The sequence below is a fragment of the Vicugna pacos genome, chromosome 8, assembly GCF_048564905.1.
Source record: "Vicugna pacos chromosome 8, VicPac4, whole genome shotgun sequence".
NCBI classification, from domain to species: Eukaryota; Metazoa; Chordata; class Mammalia; order Artiodactyla; family Camelidae; genus Vicugna; species Vicugna pacos.
This window is the reverse complement of record NC_132994.1, coordinates 47,524,499-47,547,315: the sequence shown is the minus strand read 5'-3', so window position 1 is coordinate 47,547,315 and position 22,817 is coordinate 47,524,499. Positions and strand designations below refer to the sequence as shown.

General features: G+C 38.9%; 3 protein-coding genes and 1 long non-coding RNA gene across 8 annotated transcripts in view; 1 reads left to right on the top strand and 3 right to left on the bottom strand.

The window, feature by feature from the left end:
- LOC116281411 (uncharacterized) overlaps positions 1 to 2,533 on the bottom strand; it is a 31,642-nt gene extending 29,109 nt beyond the window's left edge. For both annotated transcript variants that reach the window (XR_012074987.1, XR_004190834.2), the window contains exon 1: positions 2,430 to 2,533. This is a non-coding gene — a long non-coding RNA (uncharacterized lncRNA). The remainder of the gene's footprint in view (positions 1 to 2,429) is intronic.
- ECHDC1 (ethylmalonyl-CoA decarboxylase 1) overlaps positions 1,291 to 22,817 on the top strand; it is a 53,457-nt gene continuing 31,930 nt past the window's right edge. Inside the window, exon 1 of one of the 4 annotated variants that reach the window (XM_015235774.3) lies at positions 1,291 to 1,442. The gene's annotated coding sequence lies outside the window, so the exon portion shown is untranslated. Of the gene's footprint in view, positions 1,443 to 11,475; positions 11,566 to 14,181; positions 14,286 to 16,088; positions 16,163 to 22,817 lie in introns of those variants that run through there. The other 3 variants (XM_072965842.1, XM_006200032.4, XM_072965843.1) reach the window with 3 other exon arrangements.
- On the bottom strand, positions 3,504 to 5,684 carry LOC116281425 (endogenous retrovirus group PABLB member 1 Env polyprotein-like). The gene is given in 2 exon segments (XM_072965833.1): positions 3,504 to 4,152; positions 4,154 to 5,684. Coding segments are annotated over 2 exon segments (1,287 nt in total). The 5' UTR covers positions 5,332 to 5,684; the 3' UTR covers positions 3,504 to 4,043.
- LOC102532325 (sex comb on midleg-like protein 1) lies at positions 9,594 to 11,487 on the bottom strand. The gene is made up of 2 exons (XM_072965834.1): positions 11,358 to 11,487; positions 9,594 to 11,110 (listed from the first exon to the last, which is right to left on the bottom strand). Exon 2 carries the CDS (start codon positions 10,974 to 10,976, stop codon positions 10,164 to 10,166), a length of 813 nt encoding a protein of 270 aa, XP_072821935.1. The 5' UTR covers positions 10,977 to 11,110; positions 11,358 to 11,487; the 3' UTR covers positions 9,594 to 10,163.

The window sequence follows — 22,817 nt, the reverse complement described above, 5'->3', positions numbered from 1 at the left end:
CTTGGGATAGAAAAGTTTTCCTCCTTTTGCAGGATATGGGAAGCAAGTACGAGATATCTTGGTCTCAGCCCTCCCCGCTCCCGCCTTCCTGTCCTCTCAGGACACTGAATAAATTTTTTTCACGGTTTAGCCTCAGAGTAGATTCCAATTGATCAGGGCTAATGACAAATGTACACGTGTGTATATGTGTGTGTGTGTGTGTGTGTGTTAGAGGTGCAGATTTCCAGCTCCAACTGAATGCCCACAGCTGTGGATGAAGAGGCACTCCTGTGGGAGAAGAGAAACGCTGTTTTATCTATTGGCATCTTACAGTCACAGTACTGAAATGCATGACTGTCATCTTTTGTGCTACCTTTCATGAATCTTCACTAGTTGCCAAACTTTTCCCCCTTCCTCCAAACTCCTGAGTGCTTTGGACCTCATTTCATTATGTATATAATTTTATAATACATGTATATATGTATATATAGCTTAACACATTTTATTTCCCAAATCTGTTTCTAAGTCTCTGAGAACTGGCAAGTAACCAAATACTCGGAGAAAAGGCCCGATAGACTCATCCCTGAATGACATACTTTAAGAAAGATATTCTCAGGGACCCACACAAGCTGCCGCAGCTGCCAGCTTCGGAAGGCTGTAGTATCATATCCCACTCCGTAACCAGAGCTTGTGCAGTACCACGTGTTCATACACAAGTTTATGGCCCAATTTAAACAGCCAGTTACTCTCGCTCACTCTCCTAAATCACTAATCAAGTGAATGAATATCTTACTCGACAGAGCGTAATGGCTTAAGTCACTCGCTTCATATTAAATAGTAATTAAATAAGTGGATGAAAAATATTGCCTGCCATATCAGTAAACCAAAGATGTTGCAACCATCAAGCCATCACGTTGCAGCAGTCCCCGAAGGTAAGCCCTGAGGGAACTCAGCACGGAAACAGGCTGCCTGCTGCCAAGCAAGTAACTTTCTGTCCTTTCCCCTTTTGAAATTTTCCTAAACCGGCTTCATTCTCCTCCACTATTTCCACGTTTCCATGGGAGACGAAAATAAGCAGGATTTCAGGGCTTCTGGGTACCAGCCCTGTCCCTGCGTGGCAGAACAGAAACCGGGAGAATCCTGCAATAGGGGCCGGCCCTCCGGGCTCGCTCAGGACTGGAGGGCCGCCGTCTGGAGAGGGAGGATGCTAGACGGCGGGGCGGTGTTTCTGGGCCGGGGGTGCCCGCCTGGCGGCGAAATAAGGGCGCCGAGGAGAGAAAGTGGACGCGGAAGGGGGAAAGGGGGACAACCGACAGCAGAGGGCAGCTGGGGCGGCCAGGGCGGGGAGCGGAAGAGGATCCGGGGGAGCGGAAGGGGAAGTCGGCGCCACTGCGGCCTCCCGGGCAGCTTGACCGTAGGAGCCGCTCTTAGAGTATAATCTGGGAGAGAACCCGAGCGTGTCGGTAAGTAACGCATCTTAATGCTTCGCCACACGTATTCCAAACGGCGACCCGCGGAGGCCCCGCGCCGCGCGCAGGCCCACTGCCCTCTGCTGGGCGTGGGGACGCGGTGCAGGGCGGGCGCGGAGGCCTTCGCCAGCGAGGAAGGGTGGTAGGAAAAGAGGCGTCCAGCTTTCCTGTGAAAGCAGACAAGTAGCTGACAGTAACAATTTCAAAAGAACAGAGAGGCATGATTTCAATGCACGAATTTAAGTTCTGCGTACTTTCCAGGCCTTGTGCCCGTAGTGTTAAAAATGACTAAGGAAAAAAATTTAGATGATACAAACATTTATTTTCAGGCTGTCATGAAGTGGGAAGTCTCCTTTTGGAAAACTGTGAAATGGGGTGGGAGGCAGGAAGCTTTTAGGGTAAAGAATTGTCCACCTTAAATTCAAAACGGCCAGTCATTTTACCAGCAAAGTGGGCTTATGTGGGAAAAGCAGAGGAATTTGCAATTCTAGATGGGCGAGCATAGCAAAAGCCATAGGTAAGTCCAACAAGGGAGAGGACCATTATATAATAGAGGAAAAAGGAAGAAGAAGTTAGTAGGGGTGGTTTTGAAGAAAGGCCATTGGTGGAAAGTGGTAGTTGAGGTGGTGATGGTTTCTCATTGGTTAAATTGCTGGGCAAACAAGAAATCGTTCCTGCTGGGGCCTGTAATTGACATGGAGTAACTGATGTTTCCTGTGGTAGTGTGTGAGGGTCCCTCCTCCTGACCTCCCAATTCTATTTTAAATGAGGTTTCCTTTATTTGGCTTCACATTTTCTGCTTTTGATCAGGATCTTTCTCTGAAAGTCAGGTTTTACAGTTTCAGTGGCCTTTGTCTCGTCGTGCTGGGAATGACCTTTCCTGGGTGTTATGTCCCATTTTGGAGGGAAAGTGCACAGATTGGAAACCTATTGGGGTCACACTCAAGTAACAAGGAGGAGGGAGAAATCTCAGGCACTTACCATTTAAAGTCTGTATCTTAAGGTCACATGCATTGGAGACGACTTTGATCATTTTGAAGTGTTAAGCCAGCATCATCTTGTTAGATACATCATTTTTACAAAGGCTTCACACTCAACAAAATGCAGAACTTAGAATACTTATACAAAACAGAATTAAAGGTAATGTAATAATTCTAAATTGTATGATGGTTCTAAATTAGGACCTTAAGCCTGAGGTTAGCCAACTGAACAAATCCTGGAGAGTCAGCTGAGACTTGTTGCAATCAGTGCTCCTGCCCCTAGATTCTATGCAGTTGAGTTTCTGGTTTTCTAATCATATTTTCATTGGCACTTACTCGAAGCCAAGGGAAAAAGGCTCTCCCTATGGAGACAAACGTGGATTCATTTTGCCTCCCGGAAGTTCCCACTCAGGGTGGCCAAGCAGGTTTAGTAAAGTGGATTAACGGGAGGCTTCCATTTTGTGTTGAAGAGAAAACAACAGTGAATACAGAAACAGCACTCTCAAACTGAAAGAACTAACTGAGCATGTTGGGAAGACAGTGTAAAAATAGCCCTTGAGCTAAACAGCAAAACTTCAAAGACACAGTAAAATAGTATTGTCATCCCAAAAGAACTGTTCAGAATGAAATCCAAATGTGTTATCCAATAGTACATGTAGCCTGTAAGGCTGCACATTCAAAGACCATGAATTTAGATAAGATTCCAGAGACAGTTTATAGTCCAAATGAAAGACTTCAGTGAATTCTGAACCTCCTAACTCTTGGAAAAAAAAAAAAAAGCAAGTGAAAGGATTAATTTGTCATGGGATCATGATGAGCCTGTTTCTGAAAGGCCATAATCAGAAGAAGAGTTTTCCCCCTTTTGCAGGGGTTTGGGAAATGCAGACATGGGCATTATCTTTCTATGAAAGAGAGAGACAGAAAGCAACAATGAGAAAAAAGGGTAAGCAGGCCTGATCACGCCATCTTGGGAAAGCTGTCTCTCTCAGATGTCAGCTGTCGGAGCCAGCCGACAATCGATCAGGTCCAGAAACCTGTGCTGCAGGACTGAGAAAAGAAAGACAAGACTAAAAGATGGGGTTGAGAGGGTCTCACTCTAAGCCCGCAAGACGCTAAGCCAAGAATGGACATTGAGTTTATTTTCAGCAGTTAATTTATACAATTTCAACTAGCTATCTTGTGCATTCCTGCACGTAGGCATAGGTATTGTTTTAGGGCTCATTATCTCGTATATTGTTCTATAGATTAACATTGTTTATAGTACTCATACACTAAAGTCAATGTTCCCGCATATCAAGATCACTAACTAAGATAATTATTCAAGTAAACTGAGGTCACTAACTTGTATGCTGATTGTATCTCTCTGTTCTAAGGTCATCAGTGACTTAATAGCTCTGTATGTTCCTAGAGCTTTAGAACACCTGGTGCATTCTTCTTCAAAGGGGTGGCGGGACAGAGATTGTCTTTGCTAGATCAATCTCAGAGCCTGACGCCAGCACTTTGGGATTTTCCGTCCCGTTCTGTGCTCGGCAGTCCTCAGGTCATGAGTGGCTCCCCGCAACTCCCCCTTTTTTATTTTAAAATTGCCAGGCTTGTCTAAGCTCAGGACATCCTACTAATTTTGCTGATGAATGTGGCTAAAAGCAAGCATACGTTGCGTCAGAAATTCTGATAAACAAGAGAGTATACAAGGAGCCATACAAATCAGGATCAAAATAATTATCAATCACTAAAGCATGTTTCCACCAATCACTTTTAAACCAATCAAACCATTGTGCTGGAAAGAATGGAGTAGGGGAATCCATATTTCTTATCTGTTCTTGCATATCTTCTACTGCTTGGGACACATTGCCAGATACATCTGGTATAAACTCACAACATTCTACCTTAATAATAGCACAGGTTCCAACTTGTGCTGCAGTAATTATATCCAGAGCCATTCTATTTTGTAAAACTGCTTTCCTCATAAGCTTTTGTTCGGCATTTAACTCTTCCACCGCATGTTTTACATCGGTCAATGCCTTTTGTGTAAAATTTGTCAATGCATTTACTTTAGTCATAACATCAACATTTCCTAATGAAGGAAGAAAAATAGCAGCAAGATAATCATACCATTTAAAAGCCGCTCTAGTCCAACGAGCGTGCAAATTGGGCATGTTAGCAGGAATGCCCTGTACAGATTTTACAATTCTTCCTGGTGCTATAACAAAACCTAAAGTACACCGCCCTACCCATCCACAAGGCAGCCATGGCAGCCATGGCCATACATTAGTCCCACAGATCCATTTTGTTCCGTTGGGTGCAACCCAACGATAGCCAGGATTTGTCCAATCTGATCCAGGCCATTTAAAAGGTTTTTTACGTATAAATGTAACATCTATAGTCCATTTACAAAGTCTTTGAGATGTATATCCCAAATACTTCCAGTCTTTTTTTGTTAAAGTTCTTTCATTATACCCGCAAGGTTGCTCCTTTTGTTCCCAGCAAATATCTGCGGGATTAGTCAATTTTCCAGTCTCTGGTGTAATCCACATATATTCGTCCCATATTTGGTAAACTTGTCCTGTAAGACGTCCGGATATGTCAGCTTCTTGTTGCTTTGCTTGTTCTGGGGTTCTACGATAAAGATCATTAGCTTCCTTTTCTGTAGCATTAAGATCAAAAAAGAATTCAGAGTGCATAACTTTTATAGAACACCAAGCAAGTGCAGATAACATTTTGCGACATGACATATTTTTGTTTTTGTTGTAACAACAATTCACATATAGCATGAAATTCATGTTTAGTAACAGGCATAACCCACCAAGGCAAGCTGCCAACAGACAACGGCATAGCACTGCAAACCCAACAATCAGATGTATTATGGAATTCAGCATAAGATTGAGCCCATGACAAAAATACATTTGCTTGGGCACCAGGAAAAGGCTTAAGAGCAACGGTACATGCCAAACTAATGACCAGAAACATTAATGACATTTGTGGATTTTCAGTTGTTCTCGCTATCTGATTCGCTTGTTGAATCAGTTGTTGCGTTTGCAGAGTTGTTGGAAGAGGCATCTTCTTTTGAAGTTGGAGCTGCTGAAGATGTTTTATTACTGCTTTCCTCCGTCTGGCGTACCAGCCTTTCCGGAAGCCAGCGCGGCGTGTCGGCATCCTGTGGAAAAACACAAACATGGCCTCTCCCCCACATTAAAACTGAATCGGGGCTGGCCCATTGATTAGTAAGTGGATCCTTCCATCTCACCAAAGGGTGGTGAGAGGGTTTTTGGTTCCAAAAGCGTTGAGCAGCTGAATTGCCTTTAATATCATAAGTCAAAAAATTTAAAATAAAAAGGGCATGATGTAAATAGTTTTGTGGAGTAAGGGGATATAATTCCCCCCTCTTTAATTTATGAATTTGATGTTTAAGAGTTTGATGACAACGTTCCACAATTCCTTGCCCTTGAGGATTATAGGCAACTCCAGTTTTATGTTCAATTTTAAGTGTCTGGCAAAAGCGTTGAAACATCCAGCTAGTATAGCGGCCATTATCAGTTTTAAGTACACGAGGTTGACCCATGACAGCAAAACACTTTAAAAGATGATTAATACAGTGTTTGCTAGCTTCTCCAGTTTGTAAAGTAGCATGAATAAACCCTGAGCAAGTGTCAATGCTAACATGGACAAAAGGAGTGTTACGAAATTCTTTGATATGAGTAACATCCATTTGCCAAAGGTGATTGGGTAGAAGCCCACGGGGATTTACCCCATAATGTGGCACAGAAAATTCCCTAGGGCAGGTTTTTACAATTTGACGAGCAGCTTCACGAGGGATTTTAAATTGTAGCCGCAAGCTATGACCATTTTGATGATGAAGTGCATGAGACTGTTTAGCTTCTTCAAGGGCAGGATAAAACTGAGTGGCGCGATCAACATTAGCATTACCTTCAGAAAGAGGGCCAGATAAATTAGTGTGTGCTCGGAGATGACCAAAATAGCAAGGATGACGGCGACTGCGAATAGTAAGTTGCACGTCAAAAAATAAGCGGTTGACATAGGAATTAACAGTGCCAATAAAGGGAACAGTTTCCAAAATTTGCAAGGCTCGAACGGTATATTGACTGTCAGGAAAAAGATTACAGGGCACATGTTGAACTGCTATTAAAGCAGCTTGAACTGCTAATAATTCTACAACTTGAGCAGAAGTTTGAGAAGTTTGCCAAGATATAGTCTCATCATTTATAATGTAAGCAGCAATACCATTTGATGACCCATCGGTGAACACTGTAGTGGCTGAGGAAAGAGGGGAAAGAACAGTATTTTTTGGGAAAAGAAATGGATGTAACTTCGCAAATTGAATTAACTTATCAGCAGGGTAATGGGTAGTAATGCGTCCTGTAAAGTGAGCCAGAGCAGGAGCCCAAGAATCATTAAATTGTTGTAACTGATCTTGTTGCTCTCTAGTATATGGAATTGTAATATAATGTGGGTCTCTGCCTAAATATAAAGTGGAGGCAGTACGTCCCTCTGCAATTAAAGAACAGACTAAATTAGGATAAGCAGCTAAAGCTTTTGAAGGGGAAACATGCATATGTATCCAATACATAGGACTATGCTGATAAAGCACTCCGGTTGGCATATGAGGAGTGGGTAAAATAAGTAAACCCCATTCTTGAGTATAATCACAGTAAGTACATTGCTGGTTTTCAATGGCCTGTTCTACTTCACGTAAAGCCAAAGAAGCTTCAGCAGTCAATTTTCTAGGAGAACGAGGATTGGTGTCTCCTTTAAGAATGTCAAACAAGGGTTTTAAAGTTCCGGTGGAAAGTTTTAAATAAGGACGAATCCAATTAATATCGCCCAGAAATTTCTGAAAATCATTTAAAGTTAATAAAGAATCAGTTCGTAATTGAATCTTTTGGGTTTGAAAGGTAAAATTATGTAGTCGAAAACCCAAATAAGCATATGGACAAAATCTCTGAACCTTTTCTTTTGCAATTTGAAGGCCGGAAGAATTTAAGGCTATTAACATTTGATCAAATACAGTTAACAAGTAGCCTTCTTGAGAATGTGCAATCAAAATATCATCCATATAGTGGATTAGATAAACATCTGGATACTTCAAACGAATAGGTTGTAAGGCTTTAGCAACAAATTTTTGACATAAGGTGGGGCTATTAGCCATACCTTGAGGTAAAACCAGCCAATGATATCGTTGCATAGGCTCTTTAAAATTTGTGGAAGGAACACTGAATGCAAATCTTTTACAATCATCAGGATATAAGGGAATAGTATAAAAACAGTCTTTTAAATCAATAATAATTTTATATGTTCCATTGGGTATGGCCCTTAGAATCCTTGATTTCTAGTGTAAACTAAGAGGTAAGCAATTTTAGACTAGCAAATTTATAAATATATTGTCTAGTTTCCAAAAGAAATATGCCCTTTTAAATAGTACAGTCTTTCAGTATGACACAAGACATGGTTACTAGAAGACCAAGGTTTGTCTTCGGTCTCTCAACAATATAAAGCCAAAAGTAGATAGACCTATATTTGGTAATTAATGTCTTAGTAGTTTATCATGTTTGGAAAATGATCCAAATATTCAGTGGAATTCTGTCATTTAATTTATCTTAGCAAAAACTCTAAAGTTTTAAATTACCCCAAAAGACTTGGGTATGCTATTTTTTTTAAGCACATATATCATAAGACATAATTGTTCACCTGAAAACTCTTATCCCATTTTCATCTGTCTAAATTTTTTGTTTCCAACATTTATGTTTAGATTATTCACAGAAACTTCATGAAACATTAGACAAAGTCAGCCATCAATCTCAAGCAAATTTTTCTTTCTGACAAATTTGCAGAAGAGGTAACATGAACTTATTTGACTAATAAAACCCAAGTAAAATAAAAGTATTATATTTATGCTAGTAACTCTAAAGACATGCCTGTTTCAATTAAACTAACAAATTTAGATTAGCTTTAATTCCAAATGTTTTCCCAGATCACGTGATCTTGAAAGCCTTTGGATGAGTTTCCTTTATATTTCCTGTAATTTAATTTATATAAGTTGCTTAATTTTCTTTAGGCCAATTCAATAGAGTTCTTTTTATAAGTTAATTTTGACAATACCACTTGGAGGGAGAAAAATAACTCATATGTAGAACGTACATATGTGCATATAACATACAGACAGACACAGAGATGCTGATAGCCTGGTACAAAACTCAAAAATAATTGGATCCAAATTGTATTTCTGGCAGATGGACTAAGTTAAGGTTACCTGTTTAGTTGCATGCTGTAAGGATCCTTTTAGAGCTGTCTTTTCAGGGTCATTTTGCCTTTTTTAGAAATTTCTGCGTACCGAAGGATGCATTCCGTTGTCTTTGAGATCAGGTGCCCTAAATAGTGAACCTGAGTTTGAGCAAATTACACTTTTTCTTTGGAGACTTTATATCCCCTTAGGACCAAGCATTTTAATAGGTGGATGGGTGCCGTCTTCCTGTGAAGAGGTTTGAGAAGGGGAGCAGAGAAACAGATTATCTGCATATTTTAACAAAGTAGAAAACAGAAAACTTTACAGAAGGATTTGCTCTGGGTAGGAGAGGATGTCAGAAGTGTGTAGGGGTCAGGATCAGTGGGGTGTGGAGGGATAACTGTTCATTGTTGCTCAGAGTTTCTGGACACACTTCCATTCCTGGGTTTTCTCACAGGTAAAATAGGATATTACAGAGAATGGGTTTATTGCTTTGGAGGCTTATTTACTGTCAAATTCTAGAATTATTAAATATTTACTTTAGGCTCCCGTGTAGGCCCCTGTCTGAAGGCTCTAGAGAATAAGCCATGGGCTGAACTGATAAACAAGCTGTGAGGAATGTCACATATCCAGGCTGGATAAGAAATGGCCTACTTAATGTATCCATGAGGAATAAACAGACAATAAAGTCTGTTAAAAATTCTTTCTTTTAAAAATTTGGACATAGGCATCTTCATGGAGAGATGTGAGCAATGAATGCCTAGTTAAATGTCCAAACTTAGGCAAAATATGGAAGCTTTAAAATAATAGGTATTTGATTAAAAAGAATATAATCAGACTCTAGCCAAACCACCCTAGTAGTTTAATATCTTCTGCATAAAGTGACTATTTTATCTACCTTATAATTAGAAAAACTGATAATAACACTTCTTGAAAGCTTGTAGGATTGCTTTTATTTTTCTTTGAATAGGAACAGATACAACATAGGGAGAAATAATAACAGAAAGGAAGATACTTTATATGGCTATTCCCATTCCAAAAACTGTTAGAACGTGAACAGAACATTGCAGTAACAGACATAAAATATGTGAGAAAGAGCTATCTACATCTTTAAATTCTCTTCTAAAGAAAACTTCTCATGGGTTTCATTAGAGAACCTGTCAGTCCCTGATACTTTCCCCTGGGATTGAGCAGTTTTGGTTTTACATATAAACGTTAGCCAAAAACAAAGTATTTCTCTGTTTCCTGCATGAAATATATCTGTCAACTGTGCAATGAAAATAATGCAAAGATAGAAAGACCACCAATGTGACACTGCTCATCCTAACATGTTAAATGGCTTCTCAGGAAGCAGACAGGACTGTAATGTGGTTCTGCACTTCTGGGTATAAAACATATTTTAGAGGAACCTTCTCCAGAACAAAACTTCTAAGGGCAGAAAAAAAGATAGCATTGGTCTCCCCAGAATTAAGTTCAATCTAACCTACAAGCATTTTTTCAATTGACAAATTTCTTTTTTTCTTTAAGCCTTTCAATGTAGTGGCACAGTTTCACGGTTGCCCCCAGCTTAAGCCCCATGCACTTCATCATCATATCGCTCTTGAGAAGCAGCAGAGCCTTCCCATCAATGTCATGTTGCCTAAAGAGGTCAGTGAGCGGGGTGAGTGTCTGAGGATCTACATGTTTCAAAAACAGGACCACTTCATCCACGGACCAGGTTGAAGGGTCATCAGAGAAGGTCTGTTTTAGGATACCCGGGTCATTTCCAACTGGTGAAGAGGGAGCGAAGCCTCCCGGCATGCCAAGAGATGAGGTGGTCTGACCAAGGCTCCTGTTTTCCATGAGAGGTGGGTAGGCCGTCATCTCCAGGTTGTGCCCCGAACTGGGCTCGCGCCGGGCCATGGCCGAGGTGGGTCGGGCCAAGGAGTAGAGACTGCTGGTGCTGCGGGCCCCCGGGCTGCCGGGCCCAGAGGAGCCCTGCGTGGGCTCATCGGGCGTGTAGCACGGCTGGTCGGCATCTGGGGAAAGTGGCGGGCTCTGGCAGAGGCCCAGCTCCTGCTCCTGGTCGTGGGACTCTGGCTCCTGATCCAGGGACTCGTCGGAGTGAAAAGACCCGCCTCCGAGGTTGCTATAGGAATCAATGTCCCGCCTTCCTACTGGTGTAGTTGGGCTGTAACTTTCAGGGTAGGAGAATGTAGCGCGAGGTTCCTTTTTGCGCAGTTTCTGGGATTTGACCTTTTTAGAAAGCAGGTAATTATAATTTTTATATGCATATCCAAGTGGCTTACGAGTTTGCCACAATGACTTCATACGAAGACGGTGGATTTTTGTAACCTTTCCATGAAGAACATCGAACTTCTTATCCAGGTTTTGAATAGCATCATAGATGACCTGGCAGTGAGTAAGGACATCCAGAACTGTTTTTTGGTGCTCTTCGTTGTAGGCTGTGTCAGACACAATATTTTCCTGATTATTGAAAAATGCCGTATTTGGTTCGTATGCGTAAAGAACAGTGTTATCATCATCATAAGCAGAGATTTGTGTTCTTATCACATTAATTTCACTGGAGCCGCTTGACATCTTTTTTATGCAACAGGAGCAGCTCCACTTCCTCTGAGTTGGGCCTAATTAGTTATAAACTTGCTGGAGGGTTTATCTGCGAAAGCGCTTGGTCACCTAGGACTAGTATACCTTTTATTCCTTTTCCGGCGCCGGAGCCTGCCACACCGGCCTCCAGAGGGCGCGGGAACCGGCTAGCGGTGGCCTGCCTCCCGGAGCGGCGACCGGTAAAACCGTTAGGGCTACTCGAGTCCTCGCACCGGAAGAGAGAAATTCCAGCACTTCTAAGAGGTCTTGGCTTGATAAATGAATAGAGGCAGAGGAAACTAAAGAGACAAGGGTAGGTATCTCCCAAGGGCCTGAAAAAGAATAGGTTCAGAGGCAGAACCCATGGCAGAGGCTCGCTCTATGAGAAACATGTTAGTACCTGTCTTGGAGAAGGGAAGGAGGAAGGTGGCACTGGACGCAGGGCCTGAGACCGAGAAAACGGGGGCTGGGAAGAGAGACCTCAGGAGACATTCTGTCGTTCTTTAACTGTTTGCTTGAAATGAGCTTGAGGAGGGATGCAGTTTTTAAGTTTAACACTGTCCAGGATCCCTGAAGGGGGAGGTGGGGCTCCAACATTTAGATTAGTGGGATCTTGTTTCTGTGAGGTCTTTTTTCTTTGAGCAGAGGAAAAACATTTCTGAACAGTCTACAAGTCAAATAGCACACTTGCAAGAAGAATAGCTCGATTTCATGGAGTTGGGACAAGTGCTAGTGCAGTTCCAATAGGAACAGCTGGATTCCAAAGGAGCTGGGAGGAGCTGGGGGGAGTGAAGGAGGTGGGAGGGTATAGCTCAGCGGTAGAGTGAGTGCTTAGCATGCACGAGGTCCTGGGTTCAATCCCCAGTACCTCCATTAAATAATAAATAAATGAATAAACCTAATTACCTCCTCCCCCAAAACAAAACCAAAACCGAAACCAATGGAGTTTGGCCAAACCCCGAGTACTCACAGAAGGGACAAAGACTTTATACAGAAAGTTATCTAATGGAGGTTATTTAAGTTTTGGTTTGCTGATGTGGCACCCCTGGCAGGAGCAACTCCATTTTGCGTCTAGAAATTTTTTTCAGCAGTAGGTAATGTTCCCTGGGAACTCTATAATTGTTCTTCTCACTACCTGTATTAAATTATCTTGCTTGAATAAAATTTACATCATTTGTTTCACATGGGCAAGTTTTGAACAACAACAAAAATGACCAATTCATTTTTGGTATGTGTTCTTTCATTCTAGAATTTTTATGAGCCTCAATAATTCTTTTTATGCTACACATACATATAAGGGTTACAGATGTAGGGGATTAAAATCACAGATTACTTAAATTACATTCATGTTGAAAAAAGACTTTAAGGGTCTTGAGAGTGGGGGAGCAACATTTGCTACCCCAAAATGTGTCTCTTTGGCATGAGGATTATTTTAGTCTGATTATTTATAAGAAACAGAAGATTCAGAAAAGCTTCCTTTTTTCCCCCCCTTTGTTTTTCTTTGGGGGGGTAGGTAATTATGTTTGTTTATTTATTTGTTTGTTATTGAAGTATAGTCAATTACAATGTGTCAATTTCTGGTATACAGCATAATGTCCCAGTCATGCATATATATGCATATACTTGTTTTCTTATTCTTTTTCATTAAAGGTTGTTACAAGATATTGAATATAGTTCACTGTGCTATACAGAAGAAATTTGTTTCTTATCTATTTTTATATATAGTGGTTAATATTTGCATATCTCAAACTCCCAAATTTATCCCTTCTCACTTCCTTTCCCCTGGTAACCATAAAATTGCAACCTAAATGTTCATTGACAGATGACTGGATAAAGAAGTTGTGGTATATATATATATATATATATATATATATATATATATATATATATAAAATACTACTCAGAAGTTGTGGTGTGTGTGTGTGTGTATATATATATATATATGTGTATATATACATATATATATGTGTATATATATAGTGGAATACTACTCAGTGATGAAAAAGAATAAAATAATGCCATTTGTAGCAACATGGATGGACCTAGAGATCGTCATTCTAAGTGAAGTAAGCCAGAAAGAGAAAGAAAAATATCGTATGATATCACTCATATGTGGAATCTAAAAAAAAAAGAAAAGAAAAAAGAGAACACTGATGAATGCATCTACAAAACAGAAAGACTCATAGACATAGTAAGCAATCTTATTTATTTATTTTTAATTTTTTTTTAAACGGAGGGACTGGTGATTGAACCCAGGACCTCCTGCATGCTGCACTCTACCACTGAGCTAGACCCTCCCAACTTCAGGAGGACTTTCTTTTTACCCTCTTCCCATTACCTGCCTGAGAAAATTTAGATAAAGGGCCTGGTCTGGGAGAGCACTATCAATGGAGATACCTACAAGAATCTGGGCTAAGGGTGGTGAGGCGTTCTCAGCATGACCCAGAGATCAAAGTCTCCTCTGTGACCTATTGTCTGCATGGCAAGGGAAGCGTTTGCTTAACAAACAATTGCCTAAGTTGTCCTTGGGTCTCGTTTTCCTTATGAGGCCTCCATATATACGTACTTAAACTTATTTCCAACTGTTAATCTGACTTAGACCAGTTTAATTCTTAGACCTGCCAGGAGAACACACAAAGGCAGAGGAAAGCTTTTTCCTTCCCTAACAAGAAAAAATCTATGTCAATTCCCCACTTCTTTCTTCACTTCCACATCTGAGAGTCTGCTGTTTACCACCTCTTGCTGTAGGTGCTGGAGGTCTAGAGATAAACAGGATGTGGGCAGGAATAAGAGAAGATTCCTTCTGTGAAGACCCAGTACTCTCTTGAGATAAACAAGATTCTAGGAAGATATAATTGTGAAATCTCCTGGTGGGTGGGTTGGGATGGAGCATGGTAATAAAACGGCTGATCCTTTCTGGTATTTTATTGGCCTGACCTGCAGGGTGAGCAGATATAAATTGGTCAGGGCACAGGCAGTGGTCACCATTCCAGTAAGAGACCAGCTTGCAAACAGGAATTGAATCGAAACAGGGTGAGTAGTGGGCATAATTAACAGAGTAGGTTGAGTTTGTGGATAGATTCTTAAGCCTTGTATGGCCTTAATTATTATTGGCAAATGTTATTTGTCAAGTAATGTACTGGGTGCTGCAAATGCCCTCTTGCAGCTAAATCTAGTGGGAAGATTGATTAAAGAAGTAATTACAGGAAAGTGAGTAAGGGTTAATAAAGGATAGAAATGTGAGAACAGACAGTGAGCATTTTGTAAAGTCTAGAGTATAAAGGGCAATGTCTTGGAGCTTCTCCGAGGAAGAGAAAAGCATCGTGGGTGGGTGATCTTGTGTGTAAAGTCCTGGAATGAAGAAAAAACCTGAAGGATTTGAAAACCTGAAAGAAGTTCATTTCTGCTGGCAGGAAGAGGGGGTTCATTTCTGTGTGGCACGAAATGAAACTTGAACAGTAGGTCAGTTAATGACAACCTAATACCAAATTAAAATATGAAAAACAGGTCATATACTGACAGTCTAAAAGAGAATAGTTCTGATTTTTGGTTGTTTGCTATCGGCATTAAGCTAATTATTGTCTTCCTAAGTATGTGTTTGTGTTAATTTTCTGGATTTAGCATTTATTTCCAGCATCCGGTAAAACAGCTTATGGCTTCTAAGAGAACAGCTAGCTTAGTCCTCGTGCAGGGAAGGGAACCATTTGATCACCTTTGAAGAACTTAAAAAAAATGGAGAAAGTGAAACCTTGACACCTCTACTCATTTTCCCCTGCCGTCGCCGTGAACTTGTGCAGCTGGGCTGGAGCTGCTTGTGGCTGGACAGCAAGGCATCCTGCAGGGCAGGTTTTACCCGTATTGTTTTGCTCTGGAGAAAATTTATAAAATTGTAAATGCGCAGGAACTTTTTTATTGTCTGGGATTCAGGAACAAATCCAAAATGCCGATTGCTTAACTACAAGCTAAAAAAGCCCTGAATCTCCAGCCTTGTTCGTTCACTTGTACTTTCAGATAATATTGTAGTTTCAGAGTGACTTAAATCTTGTCATTGCTAAGCACTGAACTACTGTCTAATTTAATCTCTGAATTTAGAATTGGGGTGAAAGTATACATAATAGGCTATTATCAGATTTCAAGAATTAGATTCCTAAACTTGAAGTCAGCAAACTTAGTAGGCTTAAGCTGTGCCCTCGAGTTTCTCTGGGACAATTTTGTGGCACAAACAAAGGAATATGAGGAGAAAAGAGAGTCAGTGAAGGGGGGCCAGGAGTGAGGGGGAAACGAAAAAAAATGAAATCGATATAGAAAAGGAAATATGAAGTGATTATTATAAGGTTTCCGTGGAAAAATCAGCATATCAAGGATGTCTGATAAGGCAAAATATTAATTACAAAAATAGATAAATTTATAATGATTTAAGTATGAGGAGATATAGATCTGATGATATCTCTACTAATTTCCTTGTTTTGGATATTGAAAGGAGGGGAAATGTGTGAAGACAGAACCGACAGACTCCTTACAATGAAAGCAGATACGTTGTTTATTGATTCTGATCTCCCTCAGTAATAATTTGAAATGCCAATGATTTTATAAGCCTTACTCCTTCTTCTTTTCTAGTTTAACTCTTTGTTCTTTTCCCTAAGCAGAAAACACAGGTAAATTTAATTTTTTTAAATAGCCGTCTAAGTCATTATCAAGTTTCTCTGGCACTTTTCTTTTATACTGAAGTCACAGTTGATGTGGGAAAGAACTCTGCCACAACGGAGTTTTCCATTGTGCTCTCTCTTCTATATATGACTTATCCCTGGGGACAGAATACACCCAGAGCATACTGTAGGCAAAAGCAAGCTTGGACACGTTGCTTTTGGCTCTGACTGTTTGTAGACCTCCCAGTTTTGTGAGCTGATCTGGTAAGTGCAGCTTGTTTTCCCTAGACTAGACGCAGGCCTTAGGAACCCTGAGCCCTGCTCTCTTTGACCTTCTTCAAATGGGACACTTCCCAAGGCCAAGGCTGCCCCAGGTTCCACATAAGCTGAGGGAGAGGAGAGAATTCCTCTCTAATTCTTTATGGCAGACCAATTTTTAAGAAGTATCATTACCTTTAGTAAGGACACTTGCTTAGCTGTCAGACCATTGTGGTCACCAATGGCAATAATTATGTTCTTTATTAAATATCTTCTATATAAAGAAATAGAGTACTCCTTGGGAAACTAGTTTTGAAATTGGCAATTTAGAAGGTTGGGAGGGATTACTGGTAAAGGCAGAGAACCCTCCCCCTCCCCACCTGACTGAAATTCATGGTGATATCCTGCAATTAAAAAAAAGTTTAATGAGAGATGTACTATACATGCATTTAGTGAAAAAAGCATAAGAAGAGTTTAAAGAACAACAGCAATAAAAGTAAATACCTGTGTATCCATTATCTTGGTCTAACTTTTTCAAAAGTATGTGTTAGGTTAGCTTTCTTCATTCTTCCAGTCTGCATTTATTTTCATTCTGGCCAACTGTAATATAACCTAATTTCAAAATAAGTAAAAAAAAATCTTTTATAGAAGTAATATTTGAATAATAGTATTGCTCAATTTTGTAACCATCTCATAAATATATTTTGATTAAATCAGATAGTCTATATGGAGTATGTTCTTTTCTGTTCAAAAGGCTTGTGATTCTAGGCAGCTATTCAGTTACCTGAAATAGTGTCTCAAGTTTTAAATATTTTAATAAATTGACAATTTGTTTTACAAAATGTATGTATTTATTTGGAGAAAAAGCAGACTGAGAACTTTGAGAGATTTCCTGTTTCAAAATTTGGCGATAAGTAGGTCACTCTCTAGAGGAAAGTTTCACACAAAGGTTAGCTCTCATTACTTGTGAAATGGAAGTGTGGACTCTATTTTCTGCTTTTTTAAATTCTGTTTTTGTTTTGGGAGGGGAGTGGAAGTGTATAATTTTCATGCTCATAGCCTAGTGCTAACAGAATCATATGAAGAACTGATACAGTGAAAATATGTAAAATGAGAGTATTTTAAGGGTAGACCTCTCAGCCAATATTCTGGCCACAAGAAACTAAAGAAAAGCTGATCTGAGTTTACGTCTTCCTTTTGTTACTCTCCCACAGAACTAGGCTATTGCTTGATTTTTGTTCTACTTCTGCTTAGAATTTTAAAACTTGGAAAGAATGAAGGGAAATAAAGTATCATAATCCTATGCACTGATTTAATGTCTTTGGGTCCATTTCTGCCTATAGAAAATCTTTAGACTTAATGATAGAAGTTTACTGGTGAAGGAAAAAAAAGCCCTTTATGAAGTTAAGACTATATTTTAAATTTGATGCAAATATCTAATAGAGCTTAAATAAAGAGGGACTTTGTTCTATTTTCAATTAGAGAGTTGAATTATTTTTGCTTAACTTGTACGTGTTTCCTTGATAAAACAGAAAATTTACTGAAGGCAAAAATGCTTTTGTTCTCTCTGAAAAAGCTAGTTAGCAAAGGGGAAATCACTGACAGGAACTCAATAAATACCCATTGAATTGTTACCCATCACATCTTACCTAAGGCTCTTATCATATACATATGTGTTTATATGCTAAGATCCCAATGTATGAATTTCTTAGCCATAAGAACCTACATGCAGTGTAATTTCCTTAATGACCCTTATGCAAGGGAACTATTCAACCATTTTTTATTTTGAGAGTGCAGCTCTCATTTACTTTAAATAATCCAATGAAGAATACTGTCCTGTTTTAAAATGTTTATCTTAATTGCTAATCTAGTCATTCTATTTCTCAAAACTTGTCTTTAAAAAAGAAAAGAAGGCTCTGCACTCATTTTCAATGACATATTTTGATATATTTCTTTATTTTCCCCACAGACTTTGATCACTGAACCTGGGTCTAGGGATAGTGAAAGGGGAGGTGGAACTGGAAGAACAGTGGCTGAGGATTAGAGGGTTTCTTATGCACATGGCTGGAGCTTATGAACATATATACATCTTGTCATGAGACTATAGGTTTTGTTTGCTGATTTAATTTGTTTCTAGCCCCATTGCTTACCACTTCTCAGTAACTGCTGAAATTAGTGTAGGTTTCCCCTGCTAGCTAAGAGAATCTTGAGGCAACTTGATGTTTACATTTGATTGATAATTGAGGAAACCTCCAAAATCCTTGTGTTTTTTTCTATAACCATTTCATACTTCTTAAATAGTAAAAACGTTTTATATTGGAGATTTCTCCCCCTTCCATTTCCCATAGACCTAAATTTTCTACCTTTATCACTTTATTTCTTCTTCAGGTCCATTTTTTAGGTTCATGCTTAAGTCCTGAGAAGCCACCTTATTTTAAATCTTTTCAACTTCTTTGAAAATGTGTACGCAGATTTGTACTTCTAGGGGCATATATTTGAGATGTAATGGTTAGGAATGTGGCATATCTAAAAATTAATTGAAATAACTTAAATTTAATTGAAATATTTAACTTTATAGTTCTATGTGCTTGAGAGCAAGAAAACTTTCAACCAAAGGATTTGTCCTTGTCCAGGACAATTTGGTTTCAGTTAGAGGTAGTTTATTTGATGAGAATAGCTCATTTTCTAGTGATGCTAGATATCATATGATCATAATCTCAGAAATGCTTCCTTCCCATAGACAAACCTTTGACTATCCTCTGGGAAAGCAGGGAACTACATCTTTGAACCAGGGTAATATTTTGAGAACTGGGGCTATGCAAGGGAAAGAAATAAGATAAATATGGGAAATAATATGCAGTAGTATTTGCAGGAAAACTATTTACTTCAAATGATTCATTTGTTTTAAATTAAATAATTTATTACTCATGTATGTGGTAATAATGATTGACATTTAGAGATTCCCTCTTATTGTTCAGTTTCACAGTATCTTATAATTCTCCCATCTGCCTAATAATTTTATAAGGTACCTTTCATTGCACTAATTTAAGGGATGGGAACACCTGTAATGTAAATTTGTTCTGTCTTTACTGTGTCATTATACATCTCTATCTTCTAATTGGATTATGGTATACAAGTAAGGACACTCCATGAGTTTTAGAAAAGGGGTATGGAATTGGCATTGGATGAAGATATTAAAGGTAACAAATTACAAAGATATTTTATTTTATTTAACATTTGACTAATTTCCTTGGTTGCTCATTAGTTCTGTTTATCACTCTGACCCAGCCAGTATTAATTACAGCCCATAGGTTGGTCCCTGGTGCTTGTATTCTTTACTGATGGATAAGCTCAGTGACCATTGCTATAGGCCACTGGTGACTCTTTTATGGGGAGGAAAGGAGAGAGAAGGATGGACATATTCTGTTACAAACAAACACTTGTCCACTTGCACTGTGCATCTGGGAGAACTTGGCATCCTTTCCATTTTGCCCATATGTTTTCTTCTTAATTTTTAGTCATTTTTATTCCAGAATGGGGAGACATTGCATAGGTCTACTGCAACTTAAACTACAATAAAAAGAGCCTCTTTCCCTAGTCCTCTTTTCTCATAAGTTTTAGGAATGAATTAATAAGCGCCTAAAAGAATTTGCTTCTGGATAGGATCCTTGAAATCTTAAACCTGTTAGGAATAACCCCAGTGGTTGTTAGAAATAACTACGGAAAATGTTACACTGACTGATGTTTGTCCAAGGTGAATATTGAGGGTTCTAAGAACAAATCTCACTGGCTGAGTTCCAAAGTGCTGGGCTCCACCTCTGGGCTGAATAGCATTTGTGTTCAGAGAACTTGTTACAGTCAAGGTGCTGCTGATGTCCTTTGGGCAGGGCTTCAGAGGGCTTCTTACTGAGGTTGCCACTGGTCCAGTATCTCAGCTTTGTGTGTTCAGACGCTTAAAAGTTATCCTGTAATTTTTTATCCAAATATTCAGGGGGAAGCAGAAGTAAGTTGTATGTGTCGTGAGATAGTGATTAGATGAAATGTGGTTGTAAAAATGTTGATGATTTTCACAACCAAGTGATGAAAGTTCTCTATGCTATTTTTTGTACTTTTGTGAACATGGGACTATTTCAGAAATGAAAAGTTTTTTTAAAAAGAATGAGCTGAAAGAAATATGAGAAAAATGTTAACATCCATTATAAATGAGGGATGGGTATCTGTTATATTATTTTCTCTGTTAAAAAAATGATTTTGGAACATTTTAGGATTAAAACTTAAAAAATTTATCCCTTCATCCATGAGTGACTAAATACTAAGGACTATTTTCTGGTAACCAAACTAAGCTCGTAAGTTGTAGAAGAAATGTCAATTTGTCAGGCTTGATTTGTACTAACCAGTGCCCTTTCCAGTAGGAAAGAAAGGGGGGTTAATTATGGAGCACAGAGTAAGGCCAGATGGAGTCTGATACTAAGGGACAGAATAAAGTTATGGCAGTTGAAAGCAGGTCCCATCACGGCACTTACATAGCAAGTTAGGACACCTTGTTTTCTTGGAAAAATAGCATCAAGGTCTTATTCTTGGATATTGTTCTCTAAGACAACGTTCACCTCACTCACTATCTTTCTTTTCTGTCAAACCCTTTCCCATATATTACAGCATATTAAGTCACAATTTATGTTTTATGAGTTACATTTTATTTAGTCTCCTTGATAAGATTTAAGAAACATCTTGGTCTCCTCAATATTGCATTTAAAGATCACCTTATTGGTAAAAGTTTGAAATACTACCCCCAAGGACTTTAAGTGTATCTGTTTAGAGGATTGCATCCTACTTTATAGTATTTTTAGGTACTTCTCCAAGTGTTCTGCTGAGACACTTTAACAAAGATGTCACTTGAAGGTAAAGCAATTTAAAGTCGAAAAAAAGGGAGATTGTACTGAAACCTCCTTTATGATGCCCTATTGTCCATCTGTTTCTAATACCATGTTATAACTCAGATATTAGAGATATTTCTAAAACTATAAAACCAGTTTGTGGCATTCTATTTGACAACCTGATGACTTATTTTTTTACTTTCTAATATCTTCTTAATTAAGCATTTATTAAGCATCTTTGATGTGTTGAGCACTGTATTAGGCCCTCACGGCAGACAGTATATACCTCAGAGAACTGTTCTCAAGAAGCTTCCTGTCTAGTGAAAAAGATAATTTTAGAAGATGAAAAATAAAATTAAAATTATGTGTGAAATGTGTTAAAATGGAGTAATATACTAAGTTAGGATAAAGAGAATGATTATCTCTGCTTAAGAAATCACTTTTAAGAGGAAACTTAGGAATTTAGTTTTTAAAGATGATTGGGTATTTACCAGTTCAACAAGGAAGGAAAGACATAGGAGAAGCTAAGAATTTAAAACTGCAGGATAAATTTTCGGAACTCTGGTTGTTTGGTGTCCAATGTAGACTGTGTGTAGAGATGTTATGAGAGAGAAGATTCAAGATGTAGGCAGAGGCCAAATCAAAGTGAGCTTTGGACTTGATCCTTTTGTTAGAAAGCTGTTGAAAAACCTGAAATTTGGAACAACCTGATTGGATTACAAGGTAGCTCTGATTTTAAGGAGTAATGTGGAACTAATTGGTGACCATCGTATTCATCCAGATATTATGTAATGAGGTTTGCACTATGTTAGTAGTAGAAAAAATAAAGGATGGGAAAAATGAAAAAGAAGAAATTGTTTTAGAGGTAAGTGTCATATGAGAGGTGAAGGAGGGGGAGGTGAGCAGGTTTTCTGCTGTGGCTTACTGGTTTGATGATACTACAGATCATTAAGGCATGGGATAAAGGTGTTACAGGTTTTAGAAGTCAGAGTTCAGATTTAGACAGTGATTTTGAGAAACCTATGGTATGTCTAGAAGTGAAGAATAAGGAAGTAGATTTTTGTTTTGAGTTACAAGTACACAGACATAAGGTCTCAACTGGAGATGGAAATGTAGGATTTGTTGTCTTACAGATTTTAATTAAAACTACACACAAATGAATAAAAGAACTCCAACTAAAAAAGCAAATAAATAGGAAAAAATGGGCAAAAAACTTGAATAGGATCTTTATAAAAGATGGTATGCAAATGACAACTAAGCATATGAAAATGGAGCTTGACTTCATTAGACCTGACAGAAATGCAAAGTGATAGGACTTTCTAGAATGCCTAAAATGGAAAGAAAGGAAAAAAGACATTAACAAGTGATAATAAGGGTGTGGTGGCAACTGGAACATTCACTAGCTGTCGAAGTACTAGTTTATATTGGTACAACCATTCTAGAAAACTCTTTGACAGTATCTTTTAAAGTTGAACAAATGAACAGATGGGATCATTATCACCAGCAGTATACTTGGAAAATAGCTATGTGTGTGTGTGTGTGTGTGTGTGTGAGAGAGAGAGAGAGAGAGAGAAGAGAGAGGAAAGAAGGAGGGAGATTGATATGTAGTTTGCTAATCCTTTCACCATGGTTAATTTCAAGCTACAAATGGTTTAAAAAACCAACTTGCAAAATCCTTCAATGTTTGTCAGTAACTAGACAGCTGTTGCCCAACCTAGTAATTCCATTTCTAGACATAGCCAACAGAAATGCATATGTGTCAGTGCATAAGACACATACTAAAATGT